Below are 21,941 nucleotides of genomic sequence, written 5' to 3' on the forward strand. Positions count from 1 at the left end.
CTATAACTTGGGGTTATGATCGGTGTTCAGGGTTCCTGGATCAAGATTGATAATAAAGAAGTTTGCCACTCAACCTCGTCTGCGGGTCATTCTTGCGGGTCGAGAGCGACAAGAAAAGGTATAAAATTGTCATCTAAGAGCTTGAGAGGGTTCTCAGATGACAAAAAAAAAAAAAAAAGAATGAATGTACTGAAGAAATACAAAATGATTGCTAGGCAGCACTAAATATTCTTTAAATGTTGGGGGCCATAAATATAAAGTGAATCACATCACCATGGGACGAGTTTTCCTCCAGGTTCATTCAGTGCTGATACAGAACTGGTGGAGGGTTGAACATAACCAGGGCTGTGACTTTATCAAAGGAAGTAAGAGGGGAGCAAAAGTAAAGGGTATATGCAAAAGTCAAACTGCATTCAGTTCCACAGGAGTTCAGTGAGTTGGGGTAGGGGGCAGGATGGAGAAAGAATATACAGAGTTTGATGAGGGTCAGTGAAATGCGGTGGGATCACCATTTAGACCCAATAGGAATAGAATTTTAAAATGGGATCCATATTTAAACCAGCATTTAGAAATTCTAGTAGAAGCACTGGTAGAGTTGGACCAAAAGAAAGAGCACTGAAAAGCCAGGATGAAATCAGCAAGATTGGGATGCCTCGAAGTGAGTCTGTGGGGAAGCTGCAGAGACGGATTGATGATGCCTGCATGGAGGGAAGGACCATGAGCTTAAGTAACTCAGAAGGGATTAGAAGACAAGATCATTGGAAGAAAGACCAGGGTATGCTAATCATCCTCTCATCACTGGTCTACCTGTATACTCTCACCTAGTTTCTTCCAATTACAGCACTCAATTTATAGCTTACTAATCATAAATGAATATCCTCTTCTAGAAAATCTCAAGTTTGCCTCCAAGAATTTTTTACTATTTTATCATTTTATTTTACTATTATTTTAAGATTTTATTTATGTATTTGACAGACAGAGATCACAAGTAGGCAGAGAGGCAGGCAGGGAGAGGAGGAAGCAGGCTCTCCATGGAGCAGAGAGCCCGAGGTGGAGCTTGATCCCAGGACCCTGGAATCATGACCTGAGCCGAAGGCAGAGGCTTTAACCCACTAAGCCACCCAGGTGCCCCACTATTTTATCATTTTAAACAAATTACAGAAATGACACAGATAAGACTCATTTCACCATTTATTTGCTGTTTTCTTTATTATACTCCTATCTAGATCACAGACTCAAATTTATAATTTCATATAATTAACAAAAATGCAAAGTAATATTATACCTCCAATAAATCCATTAAGTTATTATGTTGTGTTCAAGTTTAGTTTATATTTCACTTCTAAATGTTATATTTAAAACAGCAGAATATTAAATGGAAATATTAGCTGAAAATGTGAAAAAATGATCAAGCAGTGGACAGAATAAGAAACCAGAGAAAAAAATCAAATATGGATTATGTAAATAGAGATACTCAGTGATATATAAATTTCAAAGAAACAATGTTCCTTGTGAAATTCCCATAAAAATTAGAATTCAAACTGTACTAAATGCATTTCATCTTACCTAGTATTTCATAGGTATCTTGATACATAATTGAAGACATTCATGAATACAGAAATGTCTGAAGTATATGAATCTTCATGCCATATTAAGTTTTAAAAATATCTAGTCACAATACATATATCCATCATCATTCTGATTACGAGACTACCTGGAGCTATGGGAAAGCCAAAGCTTCCCGCAACGACTGAAAAATCTGCAAATACCATCCTGATTGCTATGTCTTGCCATCACCTTTTCTACCTTTACTCAGTACTGGCCCACTGTAATCTTCACACAAACTTCTAATGCCTGATGATGCCACTGATAATTCTGCAAGGACCCCTTGTTTGTGTTATCAATGTGGTCATTATCTACTGGAGGATACTGTGTTAATGACTGCAGCCTGCCAAAGTACTCAAGTTCACCAAAGTGGAGAAGCTCTTTAGTACCCAAATTTGTGATATGGTTATTTTTATGAGCTTCAGGACAATTCTTTGAATCTTTGGGGTACAATAGCAACTTTTCTTATATTAAATATTTCTTTTTTTTTTTCTTCAGAATTTACCAGGGCTGACCAGAAACTTACTGGAATAACAGATATACCACTACTTCTAAGAATTCTTACATTTAGATAAAATGTTCTTAAACTCTTTCTCCCCTAGGAGCACGTATTTTGCTAAGAGCTTTCTTAGTTGCTCATAAATATGGACCTATATAATACAATTACACCAAAGGTTTTCCACATATGCCTATGTTTACCTGGGCCCTAGGAAAAAAAAAACCTTGGACTAACACAGAAAAGTGTGTTTTATATACTTAAAAGTCTGACAAATTGTGTCTGGGTATGAAATGGGTTTTTTTTCTTTAATTATTTCTATATAATAAAATATTTCCATAATTAGATTTTTTTTCCTAAATAAACATTTGGAGCCATCATGTAAGAGTTTTCTAAATTGTATAGAATTAAAAAAAGAGAGGGTTATATTGGACATGGAATATTTGCATTAACATCTGATCCTTAACATTTTTTAAATCTCCAAATATATTCAAGGGCTGTCTTATTAACAATGGAAAGTTTTCTAGAACTTCTCTTATATTGAACTTGACTAAAGGCGAGAATGACTTAAAGATCTCAACCTCTAAAAGCACTACCATTCTTTAAAAAATTCTTCACAGAACAACAAAGAGATCACCCTGAGCAAAGTAGCCAAATATCTAAGAATCTCTGAAGTATGAGATGTACACAGACCATTTATGCTTAAGAAAAAACAGTACAGCACAATAACACTTAATAAAAACACAGAGAGATTGCAAAAATTCTGAGGTTTGACCTACCCATCAATCAGGTCACTTACCAGATATCTCCTCTAGGCACTGCTTAGCAGTTTTATTATATGATAAATCCATCTTAGTAGGACTGGTACAGGAGTCAGCAGATGGTAAAGAGGTACCTTCATTTTCTGAATGCGATCTGAAATTAACCAAAAAGACAGAAACATATAGCAATTGTTTTCACCAGTGACTCAAATTTCTCTTGTACAAGCAGAAATCAACATGTTAAAAGTTTTCTATCAAGGTAAGTAAGCATTTCCTAATGACGGAGACATTCCAAAACTATCTATTAGAGATAGTCTTTATTATACTTTTCATATACAACCCAAGTAGGAGTGAGATATTAAATCATATTTCCTAGACTTTCCTAAACTTGAAAGCTTATAATTACCAGTAGTTGTATTTTGGAGAAGTAAAAGACGAAAAGATTGAACTTTTTTTTCTGCTGTTTTAGAAAAAAAAGTCTGGCTAAGTTGTGTTCTTGTCAGAAAAACCAATAAAAGTACTGAAAGCAACCCTAAAATTATTTTTCCATGAAAATTCTAGAAAATTCTAAAATTGGAAGTATAAGTAAAAACAAATTTCAGAAAAGTTGAAGTCAATGAAAACCAAACTCTCATTAAAATTTCATCTACTGTATATTTTATGTTTATGTGTGTGTGTATGCATTGGTATGTATTTGTGTGTGTGAGTAACATGTAGAGAGTAGGTCTAACCAAATGAAAAGCACGCAACAGACCGACTGCATATATTCTAACATTCCAATCTTACTTCATACATTGCTTCTTCCTTTTATGCACAGGCAAATGTTTTAAGAAGCATGATCTTTCCTGATGCAGCTTCAAAATCTACATATATTCGATCCAAATCACCACATTTTAAAAAATCTACCTTGTGAACTACTAAGACACAGTGAAGGCAAGGCACTATAGTATTGTATGCTAGACTGTGTTCTTTGGAGACTTCTCATTTGCTGGGCATCCCATTTGTATGACCGGGTTTGGACCATGGCAAGAGCTCACTAAATAGTTCTCACTTTTAAAAACATCTATAGAGAATATTTATATGTGAAAGGAAAATGCAGTATGTTTTTTTCTGAATCAATTTTTAATTAATATGTTATTTTTATTCTATATCCTGGTGTTGTTTGAAAGGAAATAAAGCATAATCAGCAAAAATACTTTGAATTGATCTGACAGATATAAAAACTCTGAGCTCATTAGGATTTTAAGAAATCATGGAAAACTTTATGCTGTATGTATGGGTATATGTGTATATACAGAGATTGATACAGAAAAGAAAGAGCTATGTAAGAATTTATACAAATGGTTTCTGTTGATTTCTGGCAGACTATCCTTATTTTATTCTAACTTAAAACTGATTATAAAAAGCATGGCAAAATTAAGAAAGAGAATATAGTATCCAAGTGACAGGATGTACCATAAAGGCCAGTTTACCTCAATGTTGCTAAAATCAACACATCTTAGTCTTCACCTTCCTTGATGTTTTGGCAGCATTTAGAACAGAAGACCATTAGTCTTTTCATGAAATTGCCCTACCCTGGCTTCTATTACAAAAATCTTCCAGTTTGTACCCCATTCTCTAGGAATGCTACTTTTCTCCTCTTTTGTTCTCTTTTTCCCAATCATTAAATGTTTTTATGCTCTTCATTGTATCCCAATGGCTTGCCCTAGTCTCACAATATGCTGCACTCAGGAAATAGTTGATAAATAAAAAATCTTACTAGTAGTGACGATAAAATGGCATCACTGGAGCAAAGCACGTGGAAGGAAGCATGGTATAAGGGTGCATGCACTGGGCTTCAGTGTAAAACTTGGCTCTCTAACTACCTACTTACTAACTCATGTGACCTTGTTAAGGTACCTACCCTACTTGAATCTCAATTTGCTCATGTATGAAAGCAAAGAAAAATATGCTCCTTGAAAAATAATTGTGAACCCAAGCGTTATTATTACTTAGGGTTTGGAAAGGCATTCTCTTGAGGCATGTAGGATTCTGGACGACATTAAAATGTGGGGAATGTATCTGGCTCTCTGTATAGCCCATTTCTTTTCTTCTCTGGCTCCCAGGTTCTCCTATAGCCCTGTCTATTGATACCCCTTGCTATTCACTGCTGAAGCCCACTATAGTTGGCTTCTCTACATGGGCTCATTTCTCACTGGCCACTGTCCTTCCCTGACCTGATCCTTAGCCAGCTGTCTATGAATGAAGGGATAAAATCCTCTGAAGTTTTCTAAGGACTTTTATTACTCACTGAAGAAGTTTAAACGGAGAGTATATAGTGAGATGGGAGACCCCAGGGAAAGCTGACTGGCTGCTTGCCAGGAAGGCAGGGTGCCTTGGTAAACTGGCTGTGAGCCAGGATTAGCCTCTAGTCCTGCAGACTCAGTATTCACAGACATATCTCAGAAGCTGAGTCACATTAAGTAGTTCACTGTGATGGTTGTCTAAAGCCCAGTGCCAATTGGTTCTTATTAGAACAAGATCAGCAGCTGTTATTGGAGCCTGAATGCCTGTGGTCATGTTAGTTACAAAGATTCACAGTATCCCCCTCTGGAAAAATCTGCATGGAGCAAAAGCATATTCAGAACGTGTTTTGAGAGTACAAATTTTGCTTTGCTCTGAACAAACAGATCTTAAAAAATACTGCTCAGGAGCTGACTGTGGCTATCTTCCTCAGTATGTAAGACCTGGTACTCTGTACCATCAACCGTCTCCACACCCCTGTCTGTGTCTCTCTGTCTCTCTCTCTCTTTTTAAGATTTTTCTTATTTATTCGACAGACAGAGACCACAAGTAGGCAGAGTCAGGCAGAGAGAGGGAAGCAGGTTTCCCGCTGTGCAGAGAGCCAGATGCAGAACTCGATCCCAGGACCCTGAGCCGAAGGCAGAGCCTTAACCTACTAAGCCACCCAGGCACCCCGAGTCTCTTTTATAAAAAGTATGCATGCTTCTGACAGCTCAGTCTTCTCTTAGGAACCTTTGTTTTATTTTATTATATGAATCTGTCAGTGTGTGTTTCTGGCTGATTCCCTCTTTATTATCCTTTTTTATTTTAAGTCACAAGAGGCAATCTTATTTACCTTATTTTCAAGTTTTTTGATGTATTTTCCATGGTATTCCCTACATCAGCAATGCTATCATTGGAAAAAGGTTGATCAAGGAAAGGAACATAGAAAGGTTACATTTTAAATAATTATAAAAAGGACTTGGAAGTCACCTCTGGTTTGCATGGACATGTAAATGGGTCCAGATCTCTGTTTTACATACGTTATGAGCCATTCATTTCTCCAGGATTTCCACTTGTATTTGTTAGAGTAGAATCGGATTTTAACTCCAGTCTCCGGAGGGGCAATCACCGCTAACTGGTAAAGATTTAACTTTTATACAAATGATCAAAGAAGTTCAGTTAAATCTCTGAAGACTCCCAACATGTCCTCTCTTTTTGTGCATGTTTCATTCTAATAAAATAAAGGGATCTGGGGTTGCTTCATGAAACAATTTCTGAAGAGTTCAGAATCAATAGTGCTCTTCAATCAAAGGGTACATCTTGACAGATATAATAGATACTAAAGTGGCATCATCCACTGTTCACACATAAACTGATACTGCATTTTCCTCATATTGATTGGAAAAAGAAAAAGTAAGTGTCATAATGTTCCTTTAAAATATTTAGAAGATATGTCCTGTGCAGACTAATAACTGCATTTACAACATGGTCAATATGTTACAAACACCCATTAAAACTGTAAAATACAACACTGCAAAAAAACACCATTTAATTCATTTAGAGTGCTAATAAGCCAGGCTCTCAGTGTTAGTTTCTGTTGCTAAGGGGATAGTGGTGAAAAACCTAGACTTCACTGATGATTTACATAAAAGCTCTTTCCTGTCTCTGCACTTACTATGTATTAAATACTAGGCCTGGTATTCCTGTTGTTATGGAATGAATGTCTGTTTCTTCCCCCAAATTCTTATGTTGAAAACTAATCTCCAATATGATAGTATTAAGGGATGGAGACTTTGGGGGCTAATTAAGTCTTCAGGGTAGAGCACTGATGTCTGGGATTAGTGCTGTTGTAGAAGAGACCTCAGAGAACTCCATTGCCCCTTCTGCCATATGGGCGCAGAGTGAGAAGATGGTCATCTATGAACCAGGAAGCAAGCTCTCACCAGACATGGAATGTGCCAGCACTTTGATCTCAGACTTCCTGGCCTGCAGAATCATGAGAAATAAATATCTGCTGTTTAAGCCACTCGGTCTATGATATTTTTGTGATAGCAGTTTGAACAGATCAAGACACTTATAATGTAGGTACTATAGATAAATTTAGGCTTCTAGAGATTAATAATTTGTCTATGGATCAAGCTGGTTGACAGTCATTCTGTATTTGAAACTGGCTGCCTCTAAATACTGTTTTTTAACTGCTACCCTCCAGTTTAATACCATCCAAATGCCCCTGGACACTATTTTAGTACATTTAAGTTCTCCTTCGCTGACACATACCTCACTCACTAAGTTAATAACACACAATATTTGAATGTGACAATATCTATTGGTCTACCTGAAATATTATTCTCTGTTCTTTACTACCTTAAATTTTTACTCTTGAGAAAAAGAAGCTATTATACACACCACTTAAAAGAATTCAACAATAAGCCTAGATACCATTAACTGGCAAATTTCAAATTTCATAAATATGGGTGTTTACTTATTGATTAATATGAATCAAGATATATCTTCCTGGGGTGCCTGGGTGGCTCAGTGGGTTAAAGCCTCTGTCTTTGGCTCAGGTCATGATCCCAGGGTCCTGGGATCGAGCCCCACATCGGGCTCTCTGCTCAGCAGGGAGCCTGCTTCCCTCCCCTCTCTCTCTCTGCCTTCCTCTCTGCCTACTTGTGATCTCTGACTGTCAAGTAAATAAATAATAATAATAAAAAAGAGATATCTTCCTGTGCATTCATCTTAACATGGATCTAGTCACAAATATGAACACAAATAGAACTGGTCTGAGGTAGCAATATTAATTAATGTTCTTACAGTTCTTGATTTATAAATCCAACAAAGGCAAAGAAAAGTATCTTTCCAAAACCACCAATGGTTCTGCTTTCTTCTTTCCTTCCCAGTGGGAAGGCGGAATGGTGACAACCAGGGCCAAGGACTGAAATCTGTCAGGGTAAAAAGCAGTTCAGTGTGGAAGGGAGATATGTTAGATTCAGGTGGGTTGAGCAAATCAGAAAACATAGTGAGGGGGTGCCTGTGTGGCTCAGTGGGTTAAGCCTCTGCCTTTGGCTCAGGTCATGATCTCAGGGTTCTAGGATCGAGCCTTGCACGCTCAACAGGGAGCCTCCTCCCCCCCCCCCCCCGCCTGACTCTCTGCCTACTTCTGATCTCTCTCTGTCAAATAAATGAATAAATAAAATCTTTAAAAAAAAAAGAAAAGAAAAGAAAACATAGTGAGAATAATGGAAACCAGGTTTCTCAGTTGACTAAAGGAAATACAAGTAGAGGAAGGGAAAATACATATTGTCCTCAATTTATGAGTTAAATTCCGATAAACCCATTGTAAGTTGGAAATATGAAAATACCGTAAGTTGAAAATGAATTTACTAAGAGACCGAACACCATAGCTCAGCCTAGTCTACCTTAGATGTGCTCAGAACACTTACATTAACTTCCACTGGGCAAAACCATCTCACACAAAGCCCATTTTACAACAAAGTGTTGAATATCCCATGTAATTTATTGAATACTATACTGAAAGTGACACACGGGATGGTTGTATGGGGACAGAAGGGTTGTATGGGCATCAGTTTTTTTATTCCCATGATTGCTGGCTGACAGGCTGTGAGCTCCTCCTGCTACTCGGCATCACCAGAGAGAGGACCGTACTGCATATCAGTCGCCTGGGCAAAAATCAAATCCCAACGTATGGTTTCTACTGAGTGCATATTTGCTTTGACACCATTGTAAGTTGAGGGCTGTCTGTCTTTGTGTATATATATCATAGATAGCTCACAGATGCTGAGAAAAATAATGATATAAGTGTGTATGTGGGAGCATACATATATTGGGAGGAGTGAGATCTTGGTTTCTAAATATCACTCTCTACAAAAAGAAATCAGGACTCCTTAGTAGAAGCTGCTGCCAAGACAGGGAGAGGACAAGATGAGCCTGGAACTCCTTGAGCCAAAAAGAAATGAAGCTCTCAAAGAATAATGAGAGCAGAAGCCAGGTTGAAGAGGATCCCAGTAGTGACATCTGAGAAAATTTAAGCATTAAAATAGTCATGTCAATGGATTATAATCCACTGAATACAATCGGAATCCATTAGACCACGCAATTTGAAGAGAGAAGAAGGGAGAAGGAGAAAGCGTATCTCTTTCTTAAGAAAGAAAGGCAAAGCATAAATGCACAAGGAATGTGCAGGATTAGAAATCATTTGACCTCTATTAAAGTAAAATACTAATTTCCACAAGAAATCTCAATGGATGCTAAGCCTTACAGGTAAAAGTAGATCAAGGAATAGACTTTTCATAAAGAGTCTCAAAATATCTTCCCATAAAAATACTTATTAAATACAAATGAGGCAAAGTAACTCTAGAGTGAAAAACCCAGACAGACATTATCTTCATCAAGGGAGAAAATTTAACACCACCAAAATGGGAAGCAGAGATATTGTTGCTACCTTATAGGGTGCAATGGAAAGAACACAGCAGCATTTCTGTGACAAATTCTGGAAAACAAAAAACAAACAAACAAACAAAAAACAGAATATGCAGCTAAACATGAGGAAATCGCAGACAAACCCAAATTAAGAAACATTCTACAAAAGCCTGTCTTCAGCATATCAGCTTCACGAAAGCCAAGAAAAGACCAAAGGACTGCTCCAGATTGAGGGATATTAGGAAAACCGGACACCCGGATTCAATAGTCATCCTGAATCCGTCAACGGGATCTCTCTGGCACAATCAGTGAAATTGAATAAAGTTTCTGGGTACTCTGAGTGAAGTGTATGTGGGACTTCTTTGTACTGTACTTGCAAATTTTCTGTAAGCTTAAAATTTTTCCAAGAGCACATAAAATATAGAAAGAAGAAACAGCAGTGGTTCAATTGGGCAATCTGGCAGTAAACCCTGGAAGCTAACTACAGAAGGTATTTGATGAAGCTTTTCTGCTGAGAGAATGCCAGCTCTTAGCACTATCCCACACAACAGGCCTTCTTCTAGTGGTGTCTCTGTATTCCATCTTCAAAATACTGCTGTGTGAGAGAGTTTCAACTGCTACTCGATGCACCGATCTATATCGAATCTAGCAAAAGATCAGCTCGCCATGGCAAGCATTCAATAAGCTGCAGTTCGTCCTGACGACCAATTATGTCCAGTTCACATAAAACCACAATTGCAGCCTAATCTGTAATGGTAGCTGCAGGGCTCACAAAAGCTTTTACTGCATGATGGTTATCTGCTCTACATTTCAATCTGGGTAAATTCACAGCTCCTCCTACTCAATTTACTGGTTCAACAAATTAGCCAAACTTAAAACCCCGTGAGTAAGCATTTTCAAAATTGATGTTTTGCATTCTTTACCTTCCAGAACTTCGTATATTCAAGTGTCAATTTTCCATGTCACTTTCTAGGCAAATCTGAAATCTTGCAAAAACTGGTTACAACAAAAATTTCTCCTGAGAACCCATGATGCTATGGTATAAGATATCTGAAAGAAGAAAACCTCTAAACTCAGACTTTAGTGACCTAATTTTACAAATCGAGTGTGTATAGAGGATCTCTTCTTATATTTAATTCATAGCTTTGAGATGCATGATGATTTTCTTCTCTGTACAACAACGTCTTGGCTTATCTAAGGGTTGGGCTCTTTGTGTGTGTGTGTGTGGTGTGTGTGCGTGTGCGCACATGCTCACACAAGCGTGTGTGTATTACCCGCACTCCTGATTCTGCTTCCCTTTGCCTTTAGATGTTTGCTTTATGTCCAATGCACACTATTTTCCTGGCATTTCCCACGAGTGGTCAGAAAATAAGGAAAAGAATAAGCACCTCAAAGTAACAACTTAATCTGGTTAATAGCTGTTTTTATTATTTTTTTTTATTTTTTTTTAAAGATTTATTTATTTATTTATTTGACAGAGAGAAATCACAAGTAGACAGAGAGGCAGCCAGAGAGAGAGAGAGAGGGAAGCAGGATCCCTGCTGAGCAGAGAACCCGATGCGGGACTCGATCCCAGGACCCTGAGATCATGACCTGAGTCGAAGGCAGCGGCTTAATCCACTGAGCCACCCAGGCGCCCAGTTAATAGCTGTTTTTAAATTTATTGCGGGTTGCTCAAATGCTTGAGGTTTAGGAAAAATGTACAGGTCTCTCTTTTCCCCTTCTTTGCCTATCTACTTTACTATTTGACTCCATCTACCATTGTAACCATGAGGAATATAGCTCTAAAATAATGAATACAAAAGCAATGTAAGAAAAATAACACAGGGGAAGAAGGGAGCTTAGGTAACAATTTTTGAATTCCAGGAGAGGAAAATAAGTTTGAAGGCAGCATAAAGGATAGACCAAGAAGGCACACCAAGAAAGAAGGGAGAAAGACCAGGAACAAATGAAGCTTCCTTTCTTACTATTCTCCATTCTCCTTCCTTTCTTCCTGTAATTGGAACCTTTAATTCAAGTCTTAACAAAGCTATCTCTGAAAGTTTGGAAGTTTCTCCCTCCTCTAGCCATTAAACATGGTATAAACTAAGCTGTCCTCTTCCATTAACAATCTATTTTACACACTGAAGACACATCAATTTTTCTGACCATGCTTCACACACACACACACACACACACACACACACACACACACACACACACACATAGGAGTCTAAGTACCTGATATTCAAGAATTTCTACTACAATTAGGCTCCAATCAACCTTCCTTTTCCAGAAAAATCCATTCAACTCACTGACTACCCTACGCATCTGCTGTTTATCTCGTTTTTATGGTTCCTTCAGTCTTGCAATTCCTTCCCTGTACTCCTCATTTTTGCATGCCTAAATCAATCTTTCAGAACCCAGCTCAAGTGCCACTATCTCTGATTCCAACAGCTAGCAGTAATTTGCCATGTTTTGAAGTCTCAATGTATCCAATCTGGTTCACTGCTAGAGAGCTTTACACTTCCTGCTTCATTCTGTAGTGATCTTTAAGACAGTCTTTTGCCTACTGTATTATGGACAATGAAAGGAAAATGACATATGGACGTGTGTGTTTCACTCTATCCTTGATGCCTCCTGTGTAGTAGATACTTAGTAAGTAGTCATTAAAGGAAAGGAAAAAAATAAGTAAATGAATGTTCTGAAGAGAAAATATTTTATTCTTTAAATATTTCAAAGCTGTTTATATGTCAATTAAGCATCTCATTTATAGGAAGAGGTTTCAGAATTTTCCCTGTTCCACTGCACCTTTTTGTTAGCTGTTCTATTCTATTCAACCCGTGTTGATGGTGCCACATTCAACAATTTTATTTGGTGTCTCCTGTGGGTTGGGTCTATCCTGGGCCTTATGCTACTAAATAAAAAAGACAACACTTGCACTCAATGAGCTTACATTATAGCTGGAAATGGCTGAAATCATACTTAATAATAAGTTATCAAAATAATAACAGATAATGAGAAACTCCGTGAATAAAGTATAAGAGGAAGGGCACCTGGGTGGCTCAGTGAGTTAAAGCCTCTGCCTTCAGCTCGGGTCATGGTCCCAGGTTCCTGGGATTGAGCCCTACATAGGGCTCTCTGCTCAGCAGGGAGCCTGCTTTCCTGCGCTCTCTCTGCCTGCCTCTCTGCCTACTTGTAATCTCTTTCAAATAAATAAATAAAATATTTTAAAAATTTTCAAAAAATTATGAGAGGATGATGTCATATGATTTGGTGAGAGGCATACTGAATGTTTCTTTGAACCAGATGACTAGAGAGAGCTTCTGGGAAGAGGTAGCATGTAAACAGAGAGCTGATAAGAAGAAGTACCCTGCTTTGCTCTGGAAGAGAGTCATTATAGGTAGAGAGATTGCCCATGACTATGGCCCCTAAACAGGATAGGTTAGTTTGATGAGACACAGGATGAAGGGAGGGGCTCAGTGCACTACAGGGAAAATGGTATGAGTATGGCTTGTGGGCTAGACAGGGGCCAGGTTAGTTGGGCAAGGTGTTTGGGTTTCATTTTTTTTTTTTTTAAGTATAATGGATATTCAATAGATTGTCTCATGGACTGGAATGATATATATGATTTATACTTTCAGAAGGTGAGAGTCCCTGCTGTGTGAATGATATTACTGGAATAGAACAAAAGGTAGGTAAGAACTGGTGATGACGGCCTGGACCAGGACAGGGAGGGTGGAAATCGAGATAAATACCTAGTTAAGGGTAAGTTTGGGGGAAAGAGCCAATAGGAGTAGCTGAAAAAGAGATGTACAGGGACAGAGTGGCTGAACTGCAGAACAAAATATGGATTCTTTCTAAATTTTCTTCCTTAGTCTCCCACACAAAAAACCATGCATCGCAACCTCTAGTTTCTGTAGTAGCTCCGTTACTAGCGTTTGCCCAGTACTTTTTAATTTGCCTACTACTTGTTCCATAAGGCTTGGATTGTAAAATTATAGAATGTCAAATTTGGATGATGCCACAACATTGACGAATTCTAACTCATGCTGTAAACCTTGTCTCTTGTCTTAACTCCTCTGGATACATTCGCTGACTCCGTCCTCATGCAAGACTTAGGAAAACCATTCTACACTATTTTTTGCATATACTTCCATAAGAGCAATGAGTTTTTGTTTTTATTATATTCTATAATTATCTCCCATAGATTGAGCTTCCTGAAGGCAGAGGCTTTAAAAAAAAAAAAAAAGACCCTTCATAACTCTTATGCCATAGTATTGAGTATTGGCAGAATGAATGATGAGTACATAAATGAAAAAGTATTTGGTGCTTTTCCTTTACCTAAACTATGGCATTCTATCATTTCTTAAATTATCTCTGGTAGTTACCTTAATACTTACAAAGGTAGTGTATTCCATTCCAATAGGTTTAAATATTGGGAACTCTTAACATTAAATTAAAATATTCTTTCTCAAAATTTTCACCTTTGACTTCAGTTATCTCCACTCATTAAATGGATAAAGATATACTAAGTTCAAAATGACTTTTTTCACATTGTAGTGACAAATGAGTTACAAAACCTTAATATAGAACATCCTTGCATTATATAGGAAGTAGGACTAATATGAAATCCATCAACTTCCAGGACTCAACATTATATTTATAGAATTCTTGACATTCAATTTGTAAGAAAGAGTATTATGAAGCATATTTTAGAGTTCCAGAAGAAATAATTAATAACCTAGCCTGACCTCACTGGGCTATGAAAAAGGGAAAAATACTACCATCAGCCATCTATATTCCCATTTTATAGAAGTTATTTAATTATCTCTAAATGTCAAAAATATGTATATTTAAACACATACATACAAATATAGGTATCCTAAATTTATATTACTTCCAACCAATTAAGCATTTCCCATCATAAATGAATTCTTATTAGAAATTTTACAATCTATTATTCACATCTTGGCAGTCAGAATTTTTCTAGTAATAATACTTCATATTTCTATACACAGAGAAAGAACTGATGAGCAAAGAAGGGGCATACTAGAGGTCTACGTATAGTTGGGTTAACAGGCAAACCCTTCTAGTCCTGTGACTTTAAGAGATGAGTCCTGTTCTGATTTGAAATCTCTGATTCTTCCCCTCTGTAGAATGGAGATAACATTCTTTTCTCATGAGGTTATGATAAAGTTTAAATGAGAGAATGAACATAAATCTTGTAACATACAGACTTGCACTACCTACTCAATAACATTATAAAGTAGTTAATTATTATTATTATCTTATCAAATAATTAGCAACTCCTAGAAAGTCTGTCAGACATTTTGAAGGAAGAATTCTTAAATGGGCTTGGAGCAGGCAGAGTCCAAAGTACATCAGGGGGTCATATAATCCAAACTACGTGACTCTGTGATATAAATAGCTTTCACTGACAGTTAAAAAGCTTAACTGTTAAAAAAAAAATGCTTAACTGTTAACTACTCTCCCTTGAGGAGATTTATATTATCATTTATAAAATTATTTTTAATTTATAGAAGACTCCCAGCAATTATTGCCTCCTATATATCCGATATAGACTATGATATGAAATTTTCTTATTAGATGGTTTTATTTCCAACTACCTTATATTATTCATAATGACACAACTAATTGCTGATATTTGTAAGTCATTCACTCTGAACCTGGCTCTGTGCTAAAGTCTTTACATGGGGTTGCCTTACTTAATCTTTAAAACACCTAAATAAGGTGTATATTCTTAACCACCACCCTTTATAGGGTTATAAACTGAAATTTGGGCAAGACTGTTCACCATGTGGCAGGTACTGTTCCAAGCCCTGTATAAATATTAATTCAATCTTCAAAATACCGTTATGAAACAATGTCTATTATCATCCCCATTTTACAGATTAGGAATCGAGGCTCAGACTCTTTAAATATTTTGCCCAAAGTCACATGGCTAATAAATGACCAACAGAGGCAAACTGATTCCAACACAGGCAAACTGGTTCTTGGGGTCATCTTCTCAACAATGCAAGATGTTGTTTCTGAACAATGACAGAACCAACAGACTTCACAGCCTATATTCTTAGCTACTTGGCTGAATTACCTCGGTTTTATAATCCTCATTTCAAAAAGGACAAATTCAGAGGTTGGACAACCTGGCAAGGACACACAGCTGATCCACGGTTGAAACTGTAAGCTGTACTCCTTCCTCTTTTTATTTTATTTTTTGTTTTTTATTATTTTTTCTAAAGATTTTATTTGTTTATTTGACAGAGAGAGAGACAGTGAGAGAGGAAACACAAGCGGGGGAGTGGGAGGGGGAGAAGCAGGCTCCCCACTGAGCAGGGAGCTGGATGCTGGGCTCAATCCCAGGACCCTGGGTCATGACTGGAGGCAAAGGAAGATGCTTGATCATTGAGCCCCCCAGGTGCCCTCCGCTGGATACTTTATGACAAAGAAACAAACAATCCTATTGCTACTTCCAGGAAGATGCTTGCCAACCTGGCAGGTACAGTCTTTCTGCTTAGATTTGCACTTTCCTGTGAAACTCATTTGTGGTGATTTGAAATGACTGATGCTTCTACAGAATATATTAGAGATGCATGAGTGGGCTGAGTATGGCATATTTAAAACTTTGTGATTTTTTTTTCTTACATATTTGGAATGTGAATTATGATTTGACATCTTAAATTCTCATTTGTCAGATAGGGACTCCGGACTTAGAAAGAGCTGACGCCCATATGATCCAAAGACAAAGGTTTTAAATGAATCGCTGCTACTAAAGGCAGAAAAGCAGACCTAAAAAAGAGCTGAAATGCAATAATTAGAAACTTGCTTTGCTGAGTACATGAAGCACCAGAAAAGCACCTACATTTTTCATTGAAGGGAAACAAATCCTTATAATTATTTTCTTTACTTAAAAAACCCATACATTTAACAAATTTAATATGCTTTTAAGCTATATAATATTGATGCTTATTTAATTATAGCTGGTCCTACTTCCTATTCAGAAAATTTCTTTCCTGTTGTCGAACTTCCAACCTGCCCAAAGGTCAGATGTTATTCCTCCCTACACATTTCCTCACTGAAAAGGCAGTGAATAAAAATGGAGACAAAGCAGCAACTGACATGTTTCTAATCAATGAAAACAAACCACACAATAGATAAAATGTGCTATTTTTATAACTATAGAGTAGAATGAGTATTTTAAAATATAGCATATATTGACATATCTTAAACCTTATAAAATAAAGAATTATAATGCAAAAACTAATAAATTAAGCACAATTATAAGAATTATGTAGATGATTATTTTGGGCTAGGAACTTATGATTAGCTATAGGAAAGTAATATAAATTTTAAGCTGGAAGAGCAATGCCTTAAAAACAACATTTAACAAACACAGTGTACCAGAATATATAATAAACATATGCATGACACTGTTATTCTTCTCAGCTTTTTAGGTAGGTACTGTTACTCCTATTTGACAACTGTAGAAAATGAGATTAAGAGATATTAAGTAACTTGTTCAAAGTCACACAGCTGGTAAGTACCAGGGCAGGACATTTAATCCACAGGTGTCTGATTCCAGAGCCTGCCCCTTTAACCATCATGACATATTTTCTCTCAAGGGTGAAAACAAAAATATCTGTGAACTTTATAAAACTGAGAATTACTTTAAAATACTAATAATAAAAGTAGCAGTAGAAGTCATAATGGTAATAGACACAGGAGAGAATCATGGCATCTGGATTTTCCTTCTTCTCTGAGAATAAGAATAGGACTAGAGCATACTAGATTTTTTTTTCTTAAAACATTAAATCCTAGGGAAGAGGAGGAAGAATAGGACTAGAGCATACTAGATATTTTTTCTTAAAACATTAAATCCTAGCCCTTTATCTTCAGACCAAAGTGTTCCAAAATGATAAAGTAAAACACAGCTCTAGTAACCTTCATTATGATGCGCGGAGTAGGAAGAGCTGTAGGAGTTCACAACCGTGGACGCACAGTGGCCATCTTACCTGTAAATGAACGGAGCCACCGTGGCAGTGTTGGGGTGGCTGTGTTGCTGCTGCTGAGGGAGTTGGACAGCACCGTTCCCCGTGGTCTGCCCACCACCTTGTGCCACCAGTGCAGCACAGGAGCCAGTGGGAGGGGCTTGACTGGCTTCCCTTCCTTCCAAAGGAGCAGGGCAATTGGATGTGCTTGCTTTCTCAGTGGTCATGGGCTTGGGTAAGGACTGGGAAGGGCTTCCCTTGGTAGTCCTGAATTTTTCTGACTCTTTGCTCACTGCACTGCCAGGTGAAACGGTCTGCTTTGCTGTGGGCACCTTCGAGCCCGGTTTTGGAATGCCACTGGAAGAAGGGATTAAGCTTTCTTTCTTGGCTGCTGCCGTCTTGCTACCCTTTGGGATCAAGCTTGCAATTTTAGAAGTCTTTTTCGGAGCTGTCTCTGTCACCTGATCCTTCTCATCCTTGACCAGTTTTTCAGTGCAAACTTTATTTTTGTCCCTGTTCTTTTCTTCTTTTTCCTTTGGCTGTAGCAAAGACTTTTTATTGCTGAGATGTTTGCTTCCAGCTTTTGGAGGGGCTAATTTAGGGGACACTTTGGGGCTGCTGTTGGTTGAGCCACCGCTGTTCAGACCACTGTTAAAACCTTCCGTCTCACCAGATTCAGAAAAGGCATCGTCATCCTTCCCCCCATCACTGGGCCCTGAACTAGGAGGCTGAGGGGGACGTAAAGCAGTCCGGGCATTGACCAGCTTGAACTTTTCAAGCATGGATTTCTGGCCCGAGGAGGATGTTTTGACCCCTTCTGATACAGGGGGCTTCAGTCTGTCTGCCGGTGGTGTGGGGGAGGTGGCTGGGCTGGACTGCTTCACGGTCAGCATGGTGGAGGTGGCACTGTGCTTAACATTCATGGACTTGCTGCGCCAGGGCTTGCTGGAGCTCGGAGAAGGGATGGCAGACGCGGGGGGCTGCCCCGCTGTGCCAGGGGGTTGCGTGTTACCATTTACACCTGAAGATGGCTGAGGTCCTTTGGAGGAATCTGGATGTGAAAACAAAATAATAAAGAACAGGTTAATGATATTTGATCATATATATCATACCCCTGAGTACTTCTAACCACAGACACAGTTAAGGATCTCTCCTGTGAGCTGAACACAGCCCTGCTCCATGGCATCAGTCACGTTGGTGATATGGCTGTTTTCATATTGTACATCAAAAATTCAGGATCTGAGAGCCACTGATTTTGGAAAACAACTTTTGCTTTTTCCTTCCTAAAATTACTCTTACCTAGATGAACTTGGATCATAGATATCATAAATATTAGATAGATAGTCAGAGATATCTAAAGACAAAATGTTATCCTTCCTTTAAACAATTCTTTATATTTTTTCCAAATACTGCTGTACCTCAGAGCAATAAATTGATTCTGCATAGTCATATAAAATATGTTGTAAAATAAATGTTAAGATAAAAAAAAAATAAAATAAATGTTAAGAAATTATTTGACCTTATATAGAAACTACCTTCTTGTTATCTGATTGAATGTGCTTATGAATTAGGACTTAGCTCTTAGTTAATATTGTTAACTTTGATTTTTATAAAAAAATTGAAATTTAGGCTTATATGGGTCAGATATAATACATATATGTTGTACATATTATATATATGTTATGTATTTATATAAAATATACACTTATATCTAGATATATTTATATTATATATGCATCATATTATATATTATATATATTATATATATATTATACAAATCCATATAACAACCCTACAAGGTAGGTATTGATATTTTATCCCTATTTTAGAAATAAAAAACGAAGGAAAGAAAAACTGCAGAACTTGTTCAAGGTCACCCAGCCTGGATTTGAACACAAGTTAGAGCTGGTGCTCTTAACCAGCATACCTGTAGCCTCCTGAAGTGATCTGAACAAACTTGAAATACTAGTGAAAACTCAAGCTACTTTTGTGGGGCTATGGAAATAAGGCCTTTTTCTACAAGAACTTTATAATGCATGTGTTTACTTTTTGCTCAGAAATCTCATTATGGTATGAACTGTTCTATGACTCATTGGTTCTAACACTGATTGATGCCTGATTACAAGTCTCATTTTTAAGTATAAAAAACTAAATCAAAGAGGGATTTTATAACATGGGATAGAATAGAAAGAACTGAGCTTGGAGTTTAAAGACCTCAGTATAAATGTTAATTCGCATTGGGGAGCAATAGAAGCAATAGAATTCTGGTCATTTACCTTAAACTTCATCTGTTGTAAATGCCTCCTTCTTTCATCTTTTTTTTTTTTTTTTGGAAACATGAAATGATCAATGACAAAATTAGATATCTAGGTAACAGGGGCGTCATTTAGCACTGTTTACAGAATAGATATTGGTAAATAGATGCAGAGCTATTTTTTTTTAAGATTTCATTTATTTATTTCACAGAGGTCACAAGTAGGCAGAGAGGCAGCCAGAGAAAGAGAGAGAGAGAGAGAGAGAGGAGGAAGCAGGCTCCCCGCAGAGCAGAGAGCCTGATGTGGGGTTTGATCCCAGAACCCTAGGATCATGACCCGAGCTGAAGGCAAAGGCTTTAACCCACTGGGCCACCCAGGTGCCTGCAGAGCTATTTTTGATGAAATGTTCAATGGAAATATTTTATAAATAATATCCTCTCCATAATATTCAGGAATTAGAGCCAATTTAATTTCATTAAATATTCACAACGATATACTACAATGTTTTTATTTTTAAATGTTTTCTTCAAAATGCATGAAAAATTATAGGTAATCAAACCAATCAGTACCAAGTACTACTCTTAACAATTTTTCAGAAAAGGAAATTAAAAGGCTCCTGGGTGGCTCAGTGGGTTAAAGCCTCTGCCTATGTCTCAGGTCATGATCCCAGGATCCTGGAATCGAGCCCCACATTGGGCTCAAGCCCCACATTGGGCTCTCTGCTCATCAGGGAGCCTGCTTCCCTTCCTCTCTCTCTGCCTGCCTCTCTGCCTACTTGTGATCTCTGTCTGTCAAATAAATAAATAAAATATTAAAAAAAAAGGAAAGGAAATTAATACACAAAAAAGAGAAAATAAAGAAATTAGAGACACACAAAGAGGTTAAATTATTAGTTGAATATTTGTGTGAATTAAACTCTTTTAAACTAAGTGAGCCTAAAATGACATAAGATTTGTGAACTTTATGTTAACAAGAATAGACAAATGCATTTTATATTCAATAATTTATTCTGCCAAATTTTTATTTAAATTCCAGTAGTTAACGTACAGTAAAACATTAGTTTCAGGTGTAGGATTTAGTGATTTATCACTTACATACAACACCCAATGCTCATCCCAAGAGCCCTCCTTAATATTTGTTTTAAAAACTGGTATACTAGAGATTATAGATGATGGTGGAGGAGTACCCAATGAAATATCATTAGGTTTCAGGAGATCGGCTAGATAGTAATCAGTCCAATCTGACACCTACAAACTCAACAAGAGATAGAAGAGAAGAAGAGCAGCAATCCTAGGAACAGAAAATCGACCACTTTCTCGCGGTCTGAAAGGTAGGACAGGCAGAGAAGTGAATCTGAAGCAATGGGAAGATACTCCACGGGGGGAGGGGCCGGCTCACGACAAGCAGTGGAGCAATGGAGCACAAAATCAGAACTTTGACAAGTCTGCTCCACTGAGGAATGTTGCTCCAGAGGCTAAGCAAGGGTGGGGCCCTAGTGGGGACAGTCTTGTCTCAGGACCCGTGGGGTCACAGAAAGACCGGGGATGTCTGAGTGTGGCAGAGTTACCAGGTATCAGAGCAGGGAAGCCAGCTACAAAGATGGAGCCAAAGAGTGAGATCTCAACTCAGTGTTAAACCATTATCCAAGGCACACTTGGACCTCTGCTCTTCAAGTAGGGATCCCACAAGTGGAAAGCGCAGAGAGATCCCCTTCATCCTCATCAGAGAGGACCAGCACAGGAGCGTGTGAAAGGAATCTGCTGGATTTGGAGAATCCAAATGTAGCTGTGCGCCACAGAGAGAAACGCTTGGTCACAGGCGGGGTGAGCACAGAGCACAGCCAGAGACCAGGGAGATGGGAGGAACTGACTGCTTTACTCTGAGGGTACAAAGAGGAGTGGGTCCCCCAGCTCTCCGCTCCTCTGGGCCAGAGATTAGGAAGACGCCATCTTCATTCCTGTCCTCCAGAGCTTTAATGAAAAAGTTCAGGGGAGAAAAGCTCTGAGAGAAAACCAGAACAGATAACTTAGCCTGGCCCCTGGAAAGGGTGGTGCAATTCCGCCACAGGAAAAGACACTTGAGAATCACTGCAACAGGCCCCTCCCCGAGAAGATCAGCAAGAACATGCAGCCAA

The 21,941-nt window shown here is 37.9% G+C and overlaps 1 protein-coding gene across 3 annotated transcripts in view; it reads right to left on the reverse strand.

Moving 5' to 3' along the window:
* NAV3 (neuron navigator 3) overlaps window positions 1-21,941 on the reverse strand; it is an 858,619-nt gene that overhangs the window by 186,877 nt on the left and 649,801 nt on the right. For all 3 annotated transcript variants that reach the window (XM_082739652.1, XM_082739653.1, XM_082739651.1), the window contains 2 exons: window positions 17,577-18,603; window positions 2,901-3,016 (listed from right to left, as the gene is read on the reverse strand). In XM_082739652.1, coding sequence (XP_082595778.1) covers window positions 2,901-3,016; window positions 17,577-18,603 — 1,143 coding nt within the window. The remainder of the gene's footprint in view (window positions 1-2,900; window positions 3,017-17,576; window positions 18,604-21,941) is intronic.

This window comes from Mustela nivalis (genome assembly GCF_964662115.1).
Source record: "Mustela nivalis genome assembly, chromosome: 7".
Taxonomy (NCBI): Eukaryota; Metazoa; Chordata; class Mammalia; order Carnivora; family Mustelidae; genus Mustela; species Mustela nivalis.